General features: G+C 43.3%; 2 protein-coding genes and 1 long non-coding RNA gene across 5 annotated transcripts in view; all 3 read left to right on the top strand.

Moving 5' to 3' along the window:
• The window catches only part of plod3 (procollagen-lysine, 2-oxoglutarate 5-dioxygenase 3), a 34,182-nt gene extending 23,862 nt beyond the window's left edge, over nt 1-10,320 (top strand). The window contains exons 8-18 of one of the 2 annotated variants that reach the window (XM_063014901.1): nt 2,044-2,145; nt 2,283-2,414; nt 5,908-6,029; nt 6,148-6,252; nt 6,533-6,658; nt 6,799-6,940; nt 7,423-7,536; nt 7,783-7,959; nt 9,168-9,314; nt 9,448-9,573; nt 9,844-10,320. In XM_063014901.1, coding sequence (XP_062870971.1) covers nt 2,044-2,145; nt 2,283-2,414; nt 5,908-6,029; nt 6,148-6,252; nt 6,533-6,658; nt 6,799-6,940; nt 7,423-7,536; nt 7,783-7,959; nt 9,168-9,314; nt 9,448-9,573; nt 9,844-9,999 — 1,449 coding nt within the window. In that variant the 3' untranslated portion in view covers nt 10,000-10,320. The remainder of the gene's footprint in view (nt 1-2,043; nt 2,146-2,282; nt 2,415-5,907; nt 6,030-6,147; nt 6,253-6,532; nt 6,659-6,798; nt 6,941-7,422; nt 7,537-7,782; nt 7,960-9,167; nt 9,315-9,447; nt 9,574-9,843) is intronic. The other variant, XM_063014903.1, reaches the window with a different exon arrangement.
• A 2,229-nt stretch (nt 10,321-12,549) lies between these two features.
• Nucleotides 12,550-15,831, top strand: LOC134333709 (uncharacterized). Of its 2 annotated transcripts, none has more exons than XR_010015404.1 (6): nt 12,550-12,667; nt 13,071-13,096; nt 13,301-13,370; nt 13,483-13,592; nt 14,055-14,321; nt 15,588-15,831. It is a non-coding gene; the product is annotated as an uncharacterized LOC134333709 (long non-coding RNA). The 2 variants fall into 2 exon arrangements; XR_010015405.1 differs by having other exon boundaries at nt 14,055-14,220.
• A 987-nt stretch (nt 15,832-16,818) lies between these two features.
• The window catches only part of gltpd2a (glycolipid transfer protein domain containing 2a), a gene marked incomplete at its 5' end in the record, with an annotated part of 3,790 nt that continues 3,108 nt past the window's right edge, over nt 16,819-17,500 (top strand). The window contains 2 exons of the mRNA XM_063015032.1: nt 16,819-16,954; nt 17,385-17,449. Of these exons, the coding sequence (XP_062871102.1) occupies nt 16,819-16,954; nt 17,385-17,449 (201 nt within the window). The remainder of the gene's footprint in view (nt 16,955-17,384; nt 17,450-17,500) is intronic.

Consider the following 17,500-nt stretch of genomic DNA (forward strand, 5'->3'; position numbering starts at 1 on the left):
ATTGATGGTGTGTAAGTGAACCCCAAACTTCACTGCCATATAGAGCAATCGCTTCAATTATTGATTCAAAAATGTTAAGCCAAATTCGAATCGGAATTTCTACGAATGTTTGACGTTTTATGGCGTCGACGCCCTGCAAGCTTTTTCTCTCAGTTCATTTACTGCCGGGTTAAAGTTTCCTGTGGAACTGATGTTTAGTCCGAGGTAAGTATAATCTTTAGTGTGCTCAATTTCATGGTGTCCTAATTTATATGTGTGTTTGGTTCCCTGAGATCTGGCTCTTTTCTGGAAGGTCATAATTTTGGTCTTTTTGAGGTTGACGGTCAGGGCCCAGGTCTGACAGTATTGCTGCAGCAGGTCCAGTTTGTGCTGGAGACCCTGAGCGCTGGGGGACAGCAGGACCAGATCATCTGCATACAGCAGGAGTTTAATCTCGGAGTCGTGTAGAGTGAGACCGGGCGTGGCTGAGTGCTCTAACATGGAGGCCAATTCATTAATATAGATGTTAAATAGAGTTGGACTTAAACAGCAGCCCTGTCTCACTCCACGCTCCTGAGAGATGAGATGTTTCTCTTACTGCCGATTCTTATTCCACACTGGTTTTCTGTGTACATGGATTTAATAAGATCGTATGTTTTACCCCCTACACCACTCTCTAACATTTTATAAAACAATCCTTCATGCCAAATGGAATCAAAAGCTTTTTTTAAATCAATAAAACATGCAAATATTTTAGAGTTATTTTGAACTACATATTTTTGGATCAGGGTGTGTAGGGTGTAAATATGATCGGTAGTGCGGTAATTTGGTAGAAAACCAATCTGACTTTTACTCAGGACGTTGTGTTGGGTAAGGAAGTGTAATAATCGTGAGTTAATGATACTACAGAATAACTTCCCCAGGTTACTGCTCACACAGATGCCCCGGTAATTATTAGGGTGGAATTTATCTCCACTTTTGTAGATGGGTGTTATGAGACCTTGATTCCAGATTTCAGGGAAGGAACCGACACTCAGAACCAGGTTAAAGACTTTTAACATCGCCAGGTGAAATTTGGAGCTGCTGTGTTTGATCATTTCATTCAGGATCCCGTCAGGTCCTGATGATTTCTTTGTTTTTAGTTTTTTAATGTTGTCTTTAAGTTCCTGCTCAGTAATGAGAGAGTCTAGAGGATTCTGGTGGTTTTTAACAGCCTGTTCCAGTTCCTCTAACTTACTAATAATTTGATTTTGTTCAGGATTTGAATCTAATTCTACATTTTTAAAGAGTGATTGGAAATGGGTTGTCCAGATATCCCCATCCTGAATGGCCAATTCTTCCTGTTCTCTATGTTTTAATTTGTTCCAATTGTCCCAGAATTGATGTGTGTTGATTGATTGTTCAATAATTGTTAGTTGTTTTTGGGTGTACTGAGCTTTTTTGGTTCTGAGTGTACGTTTATATTGTTTGAGGGTTTCACAGTAAAGAAGTCGTGTGTTACTGTTGTTTGGGTCTCTGTGTTTTTGGTTTGATATTTTACGGAGTTCTGTTCTTAACATTTGACAGTCTTTGTCGAACCAGCTGTCATATTTTGTAGATTTAGGTTTTGATTTAGATTTAGTTTTTAATTGAGCTTTATTTGCTGTATTTTTAAAGATCTGATTAATATTTTTAACTGCCTGATTTACTCCTTCTTTACTGTGAATGTACGCAGTGTCCAGAAAGTTATCTAAGCTAATTTGGATTTCTGTGCTGCTAATTGCTTTCTGGAACTCCTCTGCGCTGTTCTCGGCCCATCTGTAGGATCTGGAGATGTTGTACAGCTTACTGGGCCGTGTGTGTGTGGTGGGGTTAGTTTCTGTCTTTTTGATGAACACAGTAATTTGGCTGTGATCAGACAGAGGGGTTAGAGGTTTAACAGTAAATGCACTGAGAGAGAAAGGGTCTAAATCTGTTATTGCATAATCTACTGTACTAACACTGTAGTAACACTGTGTCTTCTGTTTTGCTGTGTGTGTGTGTGTGTGTGTGTGTGTGTGTGTGTGTGTGTGTGTGTGTGTGTAGCTACAGTTGAATTATCTGGGTAATTACGTCCCCACAGCGTGGACGTATGAGAGTGGGTGTGGTATATGTGATGATGATTTGCTGTACCTGAACGATGTACCGGTGAGTATTGATGTTAATGATTTGGTGCCCCCTGGTGGCCGGGAGCATTTCCACTGTGCGCGATCATCAAATTTCACATCGATCCGCCTCTCACACCAACCAGCGCATCATCGTCCATGTTTTATTTTTATTTACAGGATGAGGAAATGCCGAAGGTTCTCGTCGCTCTGTTTATCCAACAACGTACACCGTTCATCGAAGAGTTCCTGCACCGCCTAACAACAATGAACTACCCACACACACGCTTACGACTATTCATACACAACAACGTACGTACACACACACCCACACACACGCTTACGACTGTTTATACACAACAACATACAGTGTATCACAAAAGTGAGTACACCCCTCACATTTCTGCAGATATTTAAGTATATCTTTTCATGGGACAACACTGACAAAATGAAAATTTGACACAATGAAAAGTAGTCTGTGTGCAGCTTATATAACAGTGTAAATTTATTCTTCCCTCAAAATAACTCAAAATACAGCCATTAATGTCTAAACCACCGGCAACAAAAGTGAGTACACCCCTAAGAGACTACACCCCTAAATGTCCAAATTGAGCACTGCTTGTCATTTTCCCTCCAAAATGTCATGTGATTTGTTAGTGTTACTAGGTCTCAGGTATGCATAGGGAGCAGGTGTGTTCAATTTAGTAGTACAGCTCTCACACTCTCTCATACTGGTCACTGAAAGTTCCAACATGGCACCTCATGGCAAAGAACTCTCTGAGGATCTTAAAAGACGAATTGTTGCGCTACATGAAGATGGCCAAGGCTACAAGAAGATTGCCAACACCCTGAAACTGAGCTGCAGCACAGTGGCCAAGATCATCCAGCGTTTTAAAAGAGCAGGGTCCACTCAGAACAGACCTCGCGTCGGTCGTCCAAAGAAGCTGAGTGCACGTGCTCAGCGTCACATCCAACTGCTGTCTTTGAAAGATAGGTGCAGGAGTGCTGTCAGCATTGCTGCAGAGATTGAAAAGGTGGGGGGTCAGCCTGTCAGTGCTCAGACCATACGCCGCACACTACATCAAATTGGTCTGCATGGCTGTCACCCCAGAAGGAAGCCTCTTCTGAAGTCTTTACACAAGAAAGCCCGCAAACAGTTTGCTGAAGACATGTCAACAAAGGACATGGATTACTGGAACCATGTCCTATGGTCTGATGAGACCAAGATTAATTTGTTTGGTTCAGATGGTCTCAAGCATGTGTGGTGGCAATCAGGTGAGAAGTACAAAGATAAGTGTGTCATGCCTACAGTCAAGCATGGTGGTGGGAATGCCATGGTCTGGGGCTGCATGAGTGCAGCAGGTGTTAGGGAGTTACATTTCATTGAGGGACACATGAACTCCAATATGTACTGTGAAATACTGAAGCAGAGCATGATCCCCTCCCTCCGGAAACTGGGTCGCAGGGCAGTGTTCCAGCATGATAATGACCCCAAACACACCTCTAAGACGACCACTGCTTTATTGAAGAGGCTGAGGGTAAAGGTGATGGACTGGCCAAGCATGTCTCCAGACCTAAACCCAATAGAACATCTTTGGGGCATCCTCAAGCGGAAGGTGGAGGAGCGCAAAGTCTCGAATATCCGCCAGCTCCGTGATGTCGTCATGGAGGAGTGGAAAAGCATTCCAGTGGCAACCTGTGAAGCTCTGGTAAACTCCATGCCCAGGAGAGTTAAGGCAGTTCTGGGAAATAATGGTGGCCACACAAAATATTGACACTTCAGGAACTTTCACTAAGGGGTGTACTCACTTTTGTTGCCAGTGGTTTAGACATTAATGGCTGTATATTGAGTTATTTTGAGGGAAGAATAAATTTACACTGTTATATAAGCTGCACACAGACTACTTTTCATTGTGTCAAAGTGTCATTTTGTCAGTGTTGTCCCATGAAAAGATATACTTAAATATCTGCAGAAATGTGAGGGGTGTACTCACTTTTGTGATACACTGTATGTACACACACATGCTTACGACTGTTTATACACAACAACGTACATACACATCCCCACACACACGCTTACGACTGTTCATACACAACAACATACGTACACACACACCCACACACACAGGCTTTTGACTGTTCATACACAACAACAACGTACGCACACACATGCTTACGACTGTTTATACACAACAACGTACATACACACATTTCTGACTTCATACACATCAACGTACGTGCACACACGCTTCTGACTGTTCATACACAACAAAGTACATACACACACACAACTGTTCATACACAACAACATATGTACACACACCCACACATACGCTTACGACTGTATACACAACATACATACACGCTTACGACTGTTCATACACAACAAAGTACATACACACACACAACTGTTCATACACAACAACATACGTACACACACCCACACACACGCTTACGACTGTTTATACACAACATACATACACGCTTACGACTGTTCATACACAACAACAACGTACGCACACACACAACAACATACGTACGCACACACATGCTTACGACTGTTTATACACAACAACGTACATACACACATTTCTGACTTCATACACATCAACGTACGTGCACACACACGCTTCTGACTGTTCATACACAACAAAGTACATACACACACAACTGTTCATACACAACAACATACGTACACACACCCACACACACGCTTATGACTGTTTATACACAACATACATACATGCTTACGACTGTTCATACACAACATACACACACATGCTTACGACTGTTCATACACAACAACATACATACACACACATGCTTACGACTGTTCATACACAACAACAATGTACATACACACACGCTTACGACTATTCATACACAACAACGTACATACACACACACACGACTATTTATACACAACAATACATACACACACTTATGACTGTTCATACACAACAACGTACACACATACACTTACGACTGTTTATACACAACAATGTACACACGCTTACGACTGTTCATACACAACAACAGTATACACACACATGTTTACGACTGTTCATACACAACAACGTACATACACACATACTCACGTGCATTTTTAAGTGACTACAGCTCACAATAATGCTAAACAAATCAACTGGATTTGCTAATTAAAGCAGATTTTAATAACTGGTTTAAATCTTTACATTTCTAAAATCATTTGAAAAGGAATCTTAACACACAATCTTTACCTGGTAAAACATGCTAACATCAGAACTAACATCTCTAACTCTGTTAAAATGTTGCTACAGCCTCATAATTACAGTAAAACGTATGCCCCCTGCTGATTGATTATGATTCCTACATGCAAGAAAAACAACAAATGGACGTCAGTGTGTGATTAAAATATTTGTAAATAGTTCACTTGGAACACTGATTAAATGCTTTAACTTTACTTTGTGTATGTATGAAACATGGAGTTAAATACACATGCAGTAGTATACTTAAATAAAATATAAAATACTTAATGTAGTCCCAATGTTTAGTACAGTTTAGTACAGTTATTACAGTGAAAGACTAAATTGTATATTATTGTTGAACAGCTAAAGTATAATAAGTTCTAAAGTAGTTGTTTTATTTTAGTACTCATTAAGTGTATTGAACATCAGTGTGACATTAATACACTACAGTGCGCTGTGGTATATTAAAGATTACAATACTTAAGTCTGCTGTTTTTCACCAGGGCGTCCACACACACACACACACACACACACACAGTTTCTGAGTGTACACGACTGAAGGGTGTTTTGGTGTGTAGGTGGTGTATCATGAGCAGCATGTGCAGCGGTTCTGGAATCAGCACAGCTCTCTGTTCCCAGACGCTCGTATCGTCGGACCAGAGGAGAACCTACAACAAGACCAGGCCAGAACCATGGCAGTGTACGACACACACACACACACACACACACACACACAATGATACACAAACATTCTTCTCTTGATCTTATGTTTTACTGTAATGATAATGTAAAATAAACTGTGTGTGTGTGTGTTATAGGGAGATGTGTAGGACTGATCCCTCCTGTGGTTATTACTTCAGTATGGATGCTGATGTGGCTCTGATAAACCCTGATACACTGCGCATCCTCATAGAAGAGAACAAGTACAAAAGCACACTCACACTTCAACATAACCACAACCCTATAACCCCACAACACCCCAAAACACCCCTCCCCGAACCCTCCTGAACCCCAGGGTAAACCCCAAACCCCAGGGCAACACTACCCACTGAGACCAAAGACAGAAGACGCACACCGAGACTCCCACAGTTCCCCTGAGCCCTGAACTGTTTCTGCTCTTGTGTGTTTTTGACTTTTTTATGTTGATTGATTTTAAGATTTTGGTCCTGGTCCAGCGTTTAATTTGCTCTGCTCGTCCTTCAGGTCCATCATCGCCCCCATGCTGTCTCGTCATGGAAAGCTCTGGTCGAATTTTTGGGGAGCTCTGAGTCCAGATGGGTTCTACTCTCGCTCTGAGGATTACATCGACATCGTCCAGGGAAAACGAGTGTGAGTTCACCTCTGTGTGTGTGAGAGTGTGTGTGTGTCTGTGTGTGTGTCTGTGTGTGTGTCTGTGTGTGTGTCTGTGTGTGTGTGTGTGTGTGTGTGCGTATGTTTCTTCATAACCTTCTGTTTTTGTTCTCCGTCAGGGGGGTGTGGAACGTTCCCTATATCACTCAGGTGTACCTGATTCGGGGGGATGTTCTCCGCACCCAGCTGTCCCACGTGTCCCTGTATCAGCAGGACGGAGAGGATCAGGACATGGTGTTCTGCAGGGTGGTCCGGGACCAGGTGTGTTCAGGTGTATGTGTGTGTGTATACACACTCTCACATACACACTCTCACATATATACAAACACACAGTAATCACACACTCTCACACAGACATTATACACACACTCACAGACATTACTTAAACTCATAGACACACACACTGCAATTATACATACACACTTACATACACACATTCACACAACTAAGCCTAAACCCGAGCAACCACTTGGGTTGCCATAACGATACCCTGGCAAACACATATAATAACATAGAAACCACAGGAAACCCCATTATTGCCACATACGACACCTACTAAAAGTATTTAATCTCATGCCCTAATAACCACATGAAACACCATAGCAACCATAAAAATTGAGTGTTTATTCTTTCTTTGGCCACAGTTTCAAGTACTGATCTGGTTTTATTTATCTGCTTTAAAAGAGGTACATTAAAAAAAAAAAACTGATCTCATTTGTGTGTGTGTGTGTGTGTGTGTGCAGGGTGTGTTAATGTTTTTGTCCAACAGAGACGAGTTTGGCCGACTGATCGCCACCAAAAACTACAACACCAGTCGGCTCCATCCTGACATGTGGCAGATATTTGACAACCCTGTGGTAAACACACACACACACTTATATAAGTGCATGAGGGTGTGTGTGCACGTCTGTAGAGTGGAGACGTCAGTGTATAATGGTGTGTAGTAGAGATGTTGGTGTGTAGTTAGTGTGTAGTGTGTAGATGTGTGTCAGGTGCGTCTGTTTCTATTGAAGTGCCGGTTAATCACTAGAAATAAATAGAATCTGACAAGTGCACCTGTACTGAAGAGTGTGGCTGGTGTGTGTGTGTGTGTGTGTTTGCAGGACTGGAAAGAGAAGTACATCCATGAAAATTACTCTCAGATCTTTGAGGAGGGTGTGAGCGTGGTGGAGCAGCCGTGTCCTGATGTTTACTGGTTCCCAGTCTTCTCCATTGAAATGTGTGACACTCTGATTGAAACCGTGGAGGATTTCGGCCAGTGGAGCGGCGGGAAACACAAGGTGCGTCAGACAACTGCTTTAAATATCCAACTTATCACTATTTATACACCAACGTTACAACTATACACTACCGATCTCGCCACGCTAACGTCCCCGCTGTGTGCTAAAGTGTGATAAAAATAACAGTGCATAGTGGGGACCTCGAGCACTGTGGGGACGTGAGCACTGTGGGGACCTCGAGCACTGTGGGGACGTGAGCACTGTGGGGACTTCGAGCACTGTGGGGACCTCGAGCACTGTGGGGACCTTGAGCACTGTGAGGACATGAGCACTGTGGAGACCTCGAGCACTGTGGGGACGCGAGCACTGTGGGGACATGAGCACTGTGGGGACCTCGAGCACTGTGGGGACGTGAGCACTGTGGGGACGTGAGCACTGGGGACCTCGAGCACTGTGGGGACCTCGAGCACTGTGGGGAAGTGAGCACTGTGGGGACGTGAGCACTGTGGGGACCTCGAGCACTGTGGGGACGTGAGCACTGTGGGGACCTCGAGCACTGTGGGGACGTGAGCACTGTGGGGACGTGAGCACTGTGGGGACCTCGAGCACTGTGGGGACGTGAGCACTGTGGGGACGTGAGCACTGTGGGGACCTCGAGCACTGTGGGGACCTCGAGCACTGTGGGGACCTCGAGCACTGTGGGGACGTGAGCACTGTGGGGACCTCGAGCACTGTGGGGACCTCGAGCACTGTGGGGACGTGAGCACTGTGGGGACGTGAGCACTGTGGGGACCTTGAGCACTGTGAGGACGTGAGCACTGTGGGGACCTCGAGCACTGTGGGGACGTGAGCACTGTGGGGACGTGAGCACTGTGGGGACCTTGAGCACTGTGAGGACGTGAGCACTGTGGGGACCTCGAGCACTGTGGGGACGTGAGCACTGTGGGGACGTGAGCACTGTGGGGACCTCGAGCACTGTGGGGACCTCGAGCACTGTGGGGACGTGAGCACTGTGGGGACCTCGAGCACTGTGGGGACCTCGAGCACTGTGGGGACCTCGAGCACTGTGGGGACGTGAGCACTGTGGGTGAGGTGTAACTCCCCACTATTTACTAACAGCCCAAAGTAGGTCCTCATAATGAGCTAATACTTAATTGTGTTTGTGTTGGGACGTTTATTAATGAGACTTTTTAATGCTTATATCAGTGCTTTGTGTGTGTATTTAATGTATGTGTGTTTATTGTGTGTGTGTGTGTGTGTGTGTGCAGGATGAAAGGTTAACTGGAGGTTATGAAAACGTTCCTACTGTTGATATTCACATGAATCAGATTGGATTTGAGAAGGAGTGGCTCAAAATCCTGAAGGAGTTCATCGCACCGGTCACCGAAAAACTGTACCCCGGGTATTACCCCAAGGTACCCCCTCACACACACACCTTTACCACATCACACCTAAGCCTAACCCCTCCACCTTAACCTCATTCCACAAACATACAAACTGCATGCTACTTAAGTAATGTGTGTGTGTGTGTGTGTGTGTGTGTGTTAGGCTAAAGCAATAATGAACTTTGTGGTTCGTTATCGTCCTGATGAGCAGCCGGCGCTCCGCCCGCACCACGACTCCTCAACGTTTACCATCAACATCGCTCTCAACAGCAAAGGGAAGGACTACGAGGTATACACACGCACAACACTGCCAGTTTCTGATGGTGTGTTAGATGTTTATAATATATAACATATGACCAAATGTATGTGGACAACACTTCAATACCTCTATACTATGGCAGTCACCTAGCAACAACATAGCAACAATATAAAAACACACTAGGAACAGCAGCAAGTTCTAAATGTTTATAAGATTTTTTTTACTTTTGGGATTATAAGTGTAACAGCTTCCAGCTCTAATGACACTGATTGTGATTGTGTGTGTGTGTGTGTGTTCCAGGGCGGTGGCTGCAGGTTTTTACGTTACGACTGTAGAATTGAAGCTCCGAGGAAAGGCTGGTCCCTGATGCACCCGGGGCGTCTCACTCACTTCCACGAGGGTCTGCCCACCACCAGGGGGACCCGCTATATCATGGTCTCGTTTGTGGATCCGTAACAGCCTGTGTGTGTGTGATGTGTGTGTGTGTGATGTGTGTGTGTGTGTGTGTGTGTGTGTGTGTGTTACTGTGATTAAACACTCCTCTGCAGGTGTGTTGAGGCGTATTTCTGAAATGCAATAATTCTCTGAAATGTTAAGATGTTTGATGTTTTTACCTCCGGGGCCTTTATTTAGTTTTATAAAATCTCTCATGTATTTTATACAAATATTAATAAAGAAACTGAAACTTCAGTATTAAATGTAGAAATGAGCTCAGCTTTGTACAGAAGGCTTTAAATTATTGGCTTTATTTACATTAGAAATAAACGTTTCACTGCTGATCTGTTTGATCTGTTTAATGGAGAATTAAAAAGCAGTTATAAGTATACATGTAGTACATGTATGTGTGTGTACATGCGTGTGTGTGTGTGTTGTGTACATGTGTGCTGTGTACATGTGTGCTGTGTACATGTGTGTACATTGTGTGTGTTGTGTACATTGTGTGTGTTGTGTACATGTGTGCTGTGTGTGTGTTGTGTACATTGTGTGTGTTGTGTACATGCATGTGTGTGTTGTGTACATGTGTGTGTGTTGTGTACATGTGTGTTGTGTACGTGTGTGTGTTGTGTACATGTGTGTGTGTGTGTGTGTTGTGTACATGCGTGTGTGTGGTGTGTACATGTGTGTGTTGTGTACGTGTGTGTTGTGTACATGTGTTGTGTACATGTGTGTGTGTTGTGTACATGCGTGTGTGTGTTGTGTACATTGTGTGTGTTGTGTACATGCATGTGTGTGTTGTGTACATGTGTGTTGTGTACGTGTGTGTGTTGTGTACATGTGTGTGTGTGTGTGTTGTGTACATGTGTGTGTGTGTGTTGTGTACATGCGTGTGTGTGGTGTGTACATGTGTGTGTTGTGTACGTGTGTGTTGTGTACATGTGTGTTGTGTACATGTGTGTGTGGTGTACATGTGTGTGTATTGTGTACATTTGTGTTGTGTATGTGTGTGTGTTGTGTACATGTGTGTGTGTTGTGTACATTTGTGTTGTGTATGTGTGTGTGTTGTGTACATGCGTGTGTGTGGTGTGTACATGTTTCTTGTGTACGTGTGTGTGTTGTGTACGTGTGTGTTGTGTACATGTGTGTGTGTGTTGTGTACGTGTGTGTGTGTGTTGTGTACATTTGTGTTGTGTGTGTGTTGTGTACATGTGTGTTGTGTACATGCGTGTGTGTGTGTTGTGTACATGCGTGTGTGTGTTGTGTACATGTGTGTGTTGTGTACATGTGTGTGTGTGTGTTGTGTACATGTGTGTGTTGTGTACATGTGTGTGTTGTGTACATGCGTGTGTGTTGTGTATGTGTGTGTATTGTGTACATTTGTGTTGTGTGTGTGTGTTGTGTACATGTGTGTGTGTTGTGTACATTTGTGTTGTGTATGTGTGTGTTGTGTACATGTGTGTTGTGTACATGCGTGTGTGTGGTGTGTACATGTTTCTTGTGTACGTGTGTGTGTGTGTTGTGTACGTGTGTGTTGTGTACGTGTGTGTTGTGTACGTGTGTGTTGTGTACGTGTGTGTGTTGTGTACATTCGTGTTGTGTATATGTGTGTGTTGTGTACATGCGTGTGTGTGTGTGTTGTGTACATGTGTGTGTGTTGTGTACATGTGTGTGTGTTGTGTACATGTGTGTGTGTTGTGTATGTGTGTGTGTTGTGTACATGCGTGTGTGTGTTGTGTACATGTGTGTGTTGTGTACATGTGTGTGTGTGTGTGTGTGTGTTGTGTACATGTGTGTTGTGTACATGCGTGTGTGTGTGTTGTGTACATGTGTGTGTGTTGTGTACATGTGTGTGTGTGTTGTGTACATTTGTGTTGTGTGTGTGTTGTGTACATGCGTGTGTGTGTTGTGTACATGTGTGTGTTGTGTACATGTGTGTGTGTTGTGTACATTTGTGTTGTGTATATGTGTGTTGTGTACATTCGTGTGTGTGTGTTGTGTACGTGTGTGTGTTGTGTACATGCGTGTGTGTGTGTTGTGTATGTGTGTTGTGTATGTGTGTGTGTGTTGTGTACATGCGTGTGTGTGTTGTGTATGTGTGTTGTGTACGTGTGTGTGTGTGTTGTGTACATGCGTGTGTGTGTTGTGTACATGCGTGTGTGTGTGTTGTGTATGTGTGTTGTGTACGTGTGTGTGTGTTGTGTACATGCGTGTGTGTGTGTGTGTGTTGTGTATGTGTGTTGTGTACGTGTGTGTGTGTTGTGTACATTTACATTTTCAGCATTTATCAGACGATTTTATCCAAAGTGACTTACAGTACTGTGACAGTCTGAGCAACTGAGGGTTAAGGGCCTCGCTCAAGGACCCAACAGTGGCAACCTGGCAGTGGTGAGGCTTGAACCGGCAACCTTCTGATTACTGGACCAGTACCTTAAACACTAGGCTACAACTGCCACACGTGTGTGTGTGTTGTGTACATGTGTGTGTTGTGTACATGTGTGTGGTGTGTGTGTGTTTATTACTGGTTTCTCTTTGCTCTCGTGGACTTTGGAATCATAAACAGGTAAATAATTAATACAGCACAGCAGGACCCGGTGTGTGTAACAGAGAATGAAGTGTGGGTGTGTTGGGTGTGTTCTGAGCTTCAGTCTTGTACAGGATGATGGTTCGACTGAGCAGGAAACCGCAGGTACGTTTGTACATTATTATTAAAGTTTATTAATAAAGATTCACCAAACTTCCTGTACAGTGAGATGTGTGTGTGTTCAGGGGAGCGACTGTACATCTGAGTGTGTACAGGGTGTAGGGGTGGGTCGCAGACAAAAATAATAATGAAATAAACTCATTTTAACAGGCACATAAAAGAATGAACTTGTACATGGACGCCCCCATGTGGAGGCTTCACGTTACATTTTGTAAACCACAACGGGACCAGATTAGCACCGTTTTCATTTGGTTTGTGTTGCTTGGGTGGCGGTAAAAATCCTAAACAAAATGTGGGTCGCTTAAATAAAGCGGAAACCCTGATGTTTATGGTGTATTTGGAGGGTTTATGGTGTTCAGTGTAAGTGATTGTGTTTCTCTCACTGCAGATCTGTGAATCATGGAGGAGATAATCGTAAGTTATACGCGAGTTTATACGTACGTTTTTACACGATGTGATCAGTTCATTTAGTGAATGTTGTTTATGAGTTTATATCTATAAAACATAGAAATAAAATAGAGTTCTGAAACCTTTGACTGCTAGTGCAGCAGGTGTTGGACTGTCGGAACTAAATTATAAACATTATTTATAATTAAATGTAAATGTTCTTTTTTTTAGTCTGATCGTCCTGATTCTTCTCCATCATCTCCTAACAATCCATCTTCACCTTCATCTGAAACCCTGCACAGTAAGTGTGTGTGTGTGTGTGTATAGTTGGTGTTTATTAGGGGTGTGTGTGTGTGTGTCGTCTGTATATATAGTTGATGTTTATTTGTGTGTGTGTGTGTGTGTGTGTGTAGTGGGTTTAGCGAGTCCGGCTTTGGTGATGGAGTTGAAGAAACCACACACACTGAAACCTGTACACACACACACAGGCCTCACTACAGTGTTCTGTGGGCGTGGTCGCACCGTGAGTAACACACACACACACACACACAAATTAACATCAACTATATGTACACACTACAGACTACACACACACACACACACTCGAACACTCACGTTTACGAATCGTTTATTTACTTGTGAATAAAATCGTGTGTATCTGATCCTGGTGGTGAGAAGTTAAACGACTGGAGCTGTTTGATGAGCTTCCACCCCGGTCCCAACTCTTCTGGAATGTGTTGCAGCAGATATTTACGCGAATCATTACATTTAAACATCTAACATTTAAACACCACGTTTCTCTGTGTGCTGATTTTATTTCCATGTTTATTAACATTTATAAATAAACGATCTCAGTTTTACCTCCCGGCCTCAAATATTCGTTCTAACTCTGGATTTATAATGATGTGAATATTTAAAATGATATTTAATATATTTGTGTGTTTGTGCTGGAATTATTTTAATTCTTTTAATGTTTCTTTTTTAGAATGCTGCCTCCAGCCAATCAGAGTCCCCGCCTCCTTCTGCCTCCACTAATCAGCACGCAGCAAAAAGCCAGAGCCTGTCTAATGAAAAGCCAAACTAAGAGGAGTGTGGAAGCTCTGCCCCGCCCTGTCTACAGTCATACTGCTCTTTATTTAGCTGCACATACGGTATAATGTAGTAGAGGCCACGCCCATACGGCAGGGGTACACGCTCCAGCCCAGCACAAGCTGTGATTAAAGAGTGTGGGCGGGGCTTGTTCACTTCATCAGTAATGTCATTCATTTTATTTAGTTTTGCCCTCTAGAGGTGATATCCTGAATCACAGTCCGGTGTGTGTGTGTGTGTGTGTGTGTGTGTGTGTGTGTGTGTGTGTGTGTGTGTGTGTGTGTGTGTGTGTGTGTGTTTGGTAATGGCGTGTGTGTGTGTTTGGTAATGGCGTGTGTGTGTGTTCTGTAATGGTGTGTGTGTGTGTGTGTGTGTGTGTGTGTGTTTGGTAATGGCGTGTGTGTGTGTTCTGTAATGGTGTGTGTGTGTGTGTGTGTGTTCTGTAATGGTGTGTGTGTGTGTGTGTGTGTGTGTGTGCTGTAATGGTGTGTGTGTGTTCTGTAATGGTGTGTGTGTGTGTGTGTGTTTGGTAATGGCGTGTGGGCGTGTGTGCGTGTGTGTTCTGTAATGGTGTGTGTGTGTGTGTGTGTGTGTGTTTGGTAATGGTGTGTGTGCGTGTGTGTTCTGTAATGGTGTTTGTGTGTGTGTTTGTGTGTGTGTTTGGTAATGGCGTGTGTGTGTGTGTTCTGTAATGGTGTGTGTGTGTGTGTGTGTGTTTGGTAATGGTGTGTGTGCGTGTGTGTTCTGTAATGGTGTTTGTGTGTGTGTTTGGTAATGGCGTGTGTGTGTGTGTTCTGTAATGGTGTGTGTGTGTGCGTGTGTGTTCTGTAATGGTGTTTGTGTGTGTGTTTGGTAATGGTGTGTGTGTGTGTGTGTGTTTGGTAATGGCGTGTGTGTGTGTTCTGTAATGGTGTTTGGTAATGGCGTGTGTGTGTGTTCTGTAATGGTGTGTGTGTGTGTGTGTGTTCTGTAATGGTGTTTGGTAATGGCGTGTGTGTGTGTTCTGTAATGGTGTTTGGTAATGGCGTGTGTGTGTGTTCTGTAATGGTAATGGCGTGTGTGTGTGTTCTGTAATGGTGTGTGTGTGTGTGTGTGTGTGTGTTTGGTAATGGCGTGTGTGTGTGTTCTGTAATGGTGTGTGTGTGTGTGTGTGTTTGGTAATGGCGTGTGTGTGTGTTCTGTAATGGTGTTTGGTAATGGCGTGTGTGTGTGTTCTGTAATGGTGTGTGTGTGTGTGTGTGTGTGTGTTTGGTAATGGCGTGTGTGTGTGTTCTGTAATGGTGTGTGTGTGTGTGTGTGTTTGGTAATGGCGTGTGTTTGTGTGTGTGTGTGTTTGGTAATGGCGTGTGTGTGTGTTCTGTAATGGTGTGTGTGTGTGTGTGTGTGTTCTGTAATGGTGTGTTTGTGTGTGTGTTATTGTGTACATTAGGTCTCAGAGATAAGAGGATCCGGCTGATCTTGTGTAACGGTTCCTGACCGTGAGTCCTGGAGAGCTCAAACCCTCCGGAGTTTCAGAACCTGCAGATGATTTAGGACACGACCTGAAATGCTACCGTCCGTCCGAACCTCCTCACTGTAGAATCACTGATTGTTTCAGCACAAAAATGTTATTATATAAAAAACTCACATTTAATTATTTTATATCAATAAATGAAATAAAAATCTGAAACTTCTGCTCTGATCTTTGTGTTTCAGTATAATAAAGAATTTTAACTCAGTAATCTTCTCATTTACAGACTTAGACATTTATTTACACGTTATATTACGTTTTTTTTCCACAGCCGTGAAATGATTTTCCTGTCGAATATAAACGTGAATGTTTGTGTTTAGTGATTTAACGTTTTTTATTCCCACAGCGTTTAAGTTCCTCAGGTTTCTGTTTAATCTGCACTATGAGGCATCCCAGCAATCCTACAGCAATTCAGTCAGCAATCGCTCAGTCAGAACGTCCAGGATGTGGAAGAGTGAAGCAGCCAAAACACGACTCGAGTAACTGAGTCTGGAAACTAACAACCGACTCTGTGGGGGGTGAACACACGGAGGAGAATTGTGGTATTAGAGACAGAACATGAAGCCTCGCACTGTCGCTGGATGTTCTGGGTTTATATTCAGCGATTAATGTAGCTGTGCTGTGTGTCGTAGCTTCATTTATTCTATCGTTTCATTTATGAGTGGGAGTGAATAACGGAGGTGAAACGAGAATCTTTACTTTATAAATCTGTGATTTTTGATAAACCAGCTGCGTAAAATGAAGCCGATTTTCCCATGAGTTTAGTAGATATACGGTTTTAACACGTGACTTCAGCGTCGTGTTAGGAACCTGTTTCCAGCGTCCTCGCCGTGCACTTTAGCCCAGTGTTTTAGGAGAGAGTCGCCCCCTGCTGGTCTGGATCTTTATTGTTCTTAATATCTGCTGCTGCAGCTTCTTCTTATGAGCCACAATCTTTAAAATCTGAAGAAAAGAAGCGACTTGATGTGGAAATAAAACATACGTGGAGTGGTCTCTTCATTTCTGGAAGTGGATACACACACAAACACACATACTAACACACACACAGACATGTATGTGTGGTGTTGATACAGTGTGCTGTAGTTCAAAGGTCATTTAGATTAGAGACTAAATAGACGCTCACACTGATTCAGCCGGTACTACAGCATAAACACACACAGCTCTACACACGTTTAAATACTGTGTGTGTGTGTGTGTGTGTGTTATGATGAGATTATTTTTGCGCCAAGTCTTCTTCCTGGCGGCCATGTTGCCTTTGCTCATTTTCCTCACTTCACTGTGGCTGCGTAAGTACCAACACACACACACACACTGATATACACTGTACACACCTACATTGCTGTAAACTGTTCTCTGCTAGATGTGAATGTAAACGTGACTGGTGTTTCTATCAGTTTTATTTTGTGTGTTTTTACAGAATCACTTTATATTTTATTTAAAATAAAACGTGTTTTTGTGTGTGTGTGTGTGTGTGTGCGCGTGTGTGTTTGTGTGTGTGTGTGCGTGTGTGTGAGTCACCGTCAGTTCAGGGTGAACCTTTATAACCCAGTAATGACTGAACGTAACACCACAGCTAACACGCTAACGAAATAATTCAGGGCGTGAAATGAGGCGTTTACCGTGTTATATACACGTAGTGTTCAAGCGCCTCACGTTTACTGTGTGTGTGATATTTAACACTAACACACATTCATTCATGATGTGTTTCTAATAAAGCTCAAGTAACCAATCAGAACTGTCCATCATCCTGGCTCCCCTGTCTGACTGCAGCACGCAGCAAGGTACCAACACACACTAATGTACACACACACTAATGTACACACACACACTAC

Source organism: Trichomycterus rosablanca, chromosome 19 (genome assembly GCF_030014385.1).
Source record: "Trichomycterus rosablanca isolate fTriRos1 chromosome 19, fTriRos1.hap1, whole genome shotgun sequence".
Lineage (NCBI taxonomy): Eukaryota > Metazoa > Chordata > Actinopteri > Siluriformes > Trichomycteridae > Trichomycterus > Trichomycterus rosablanca.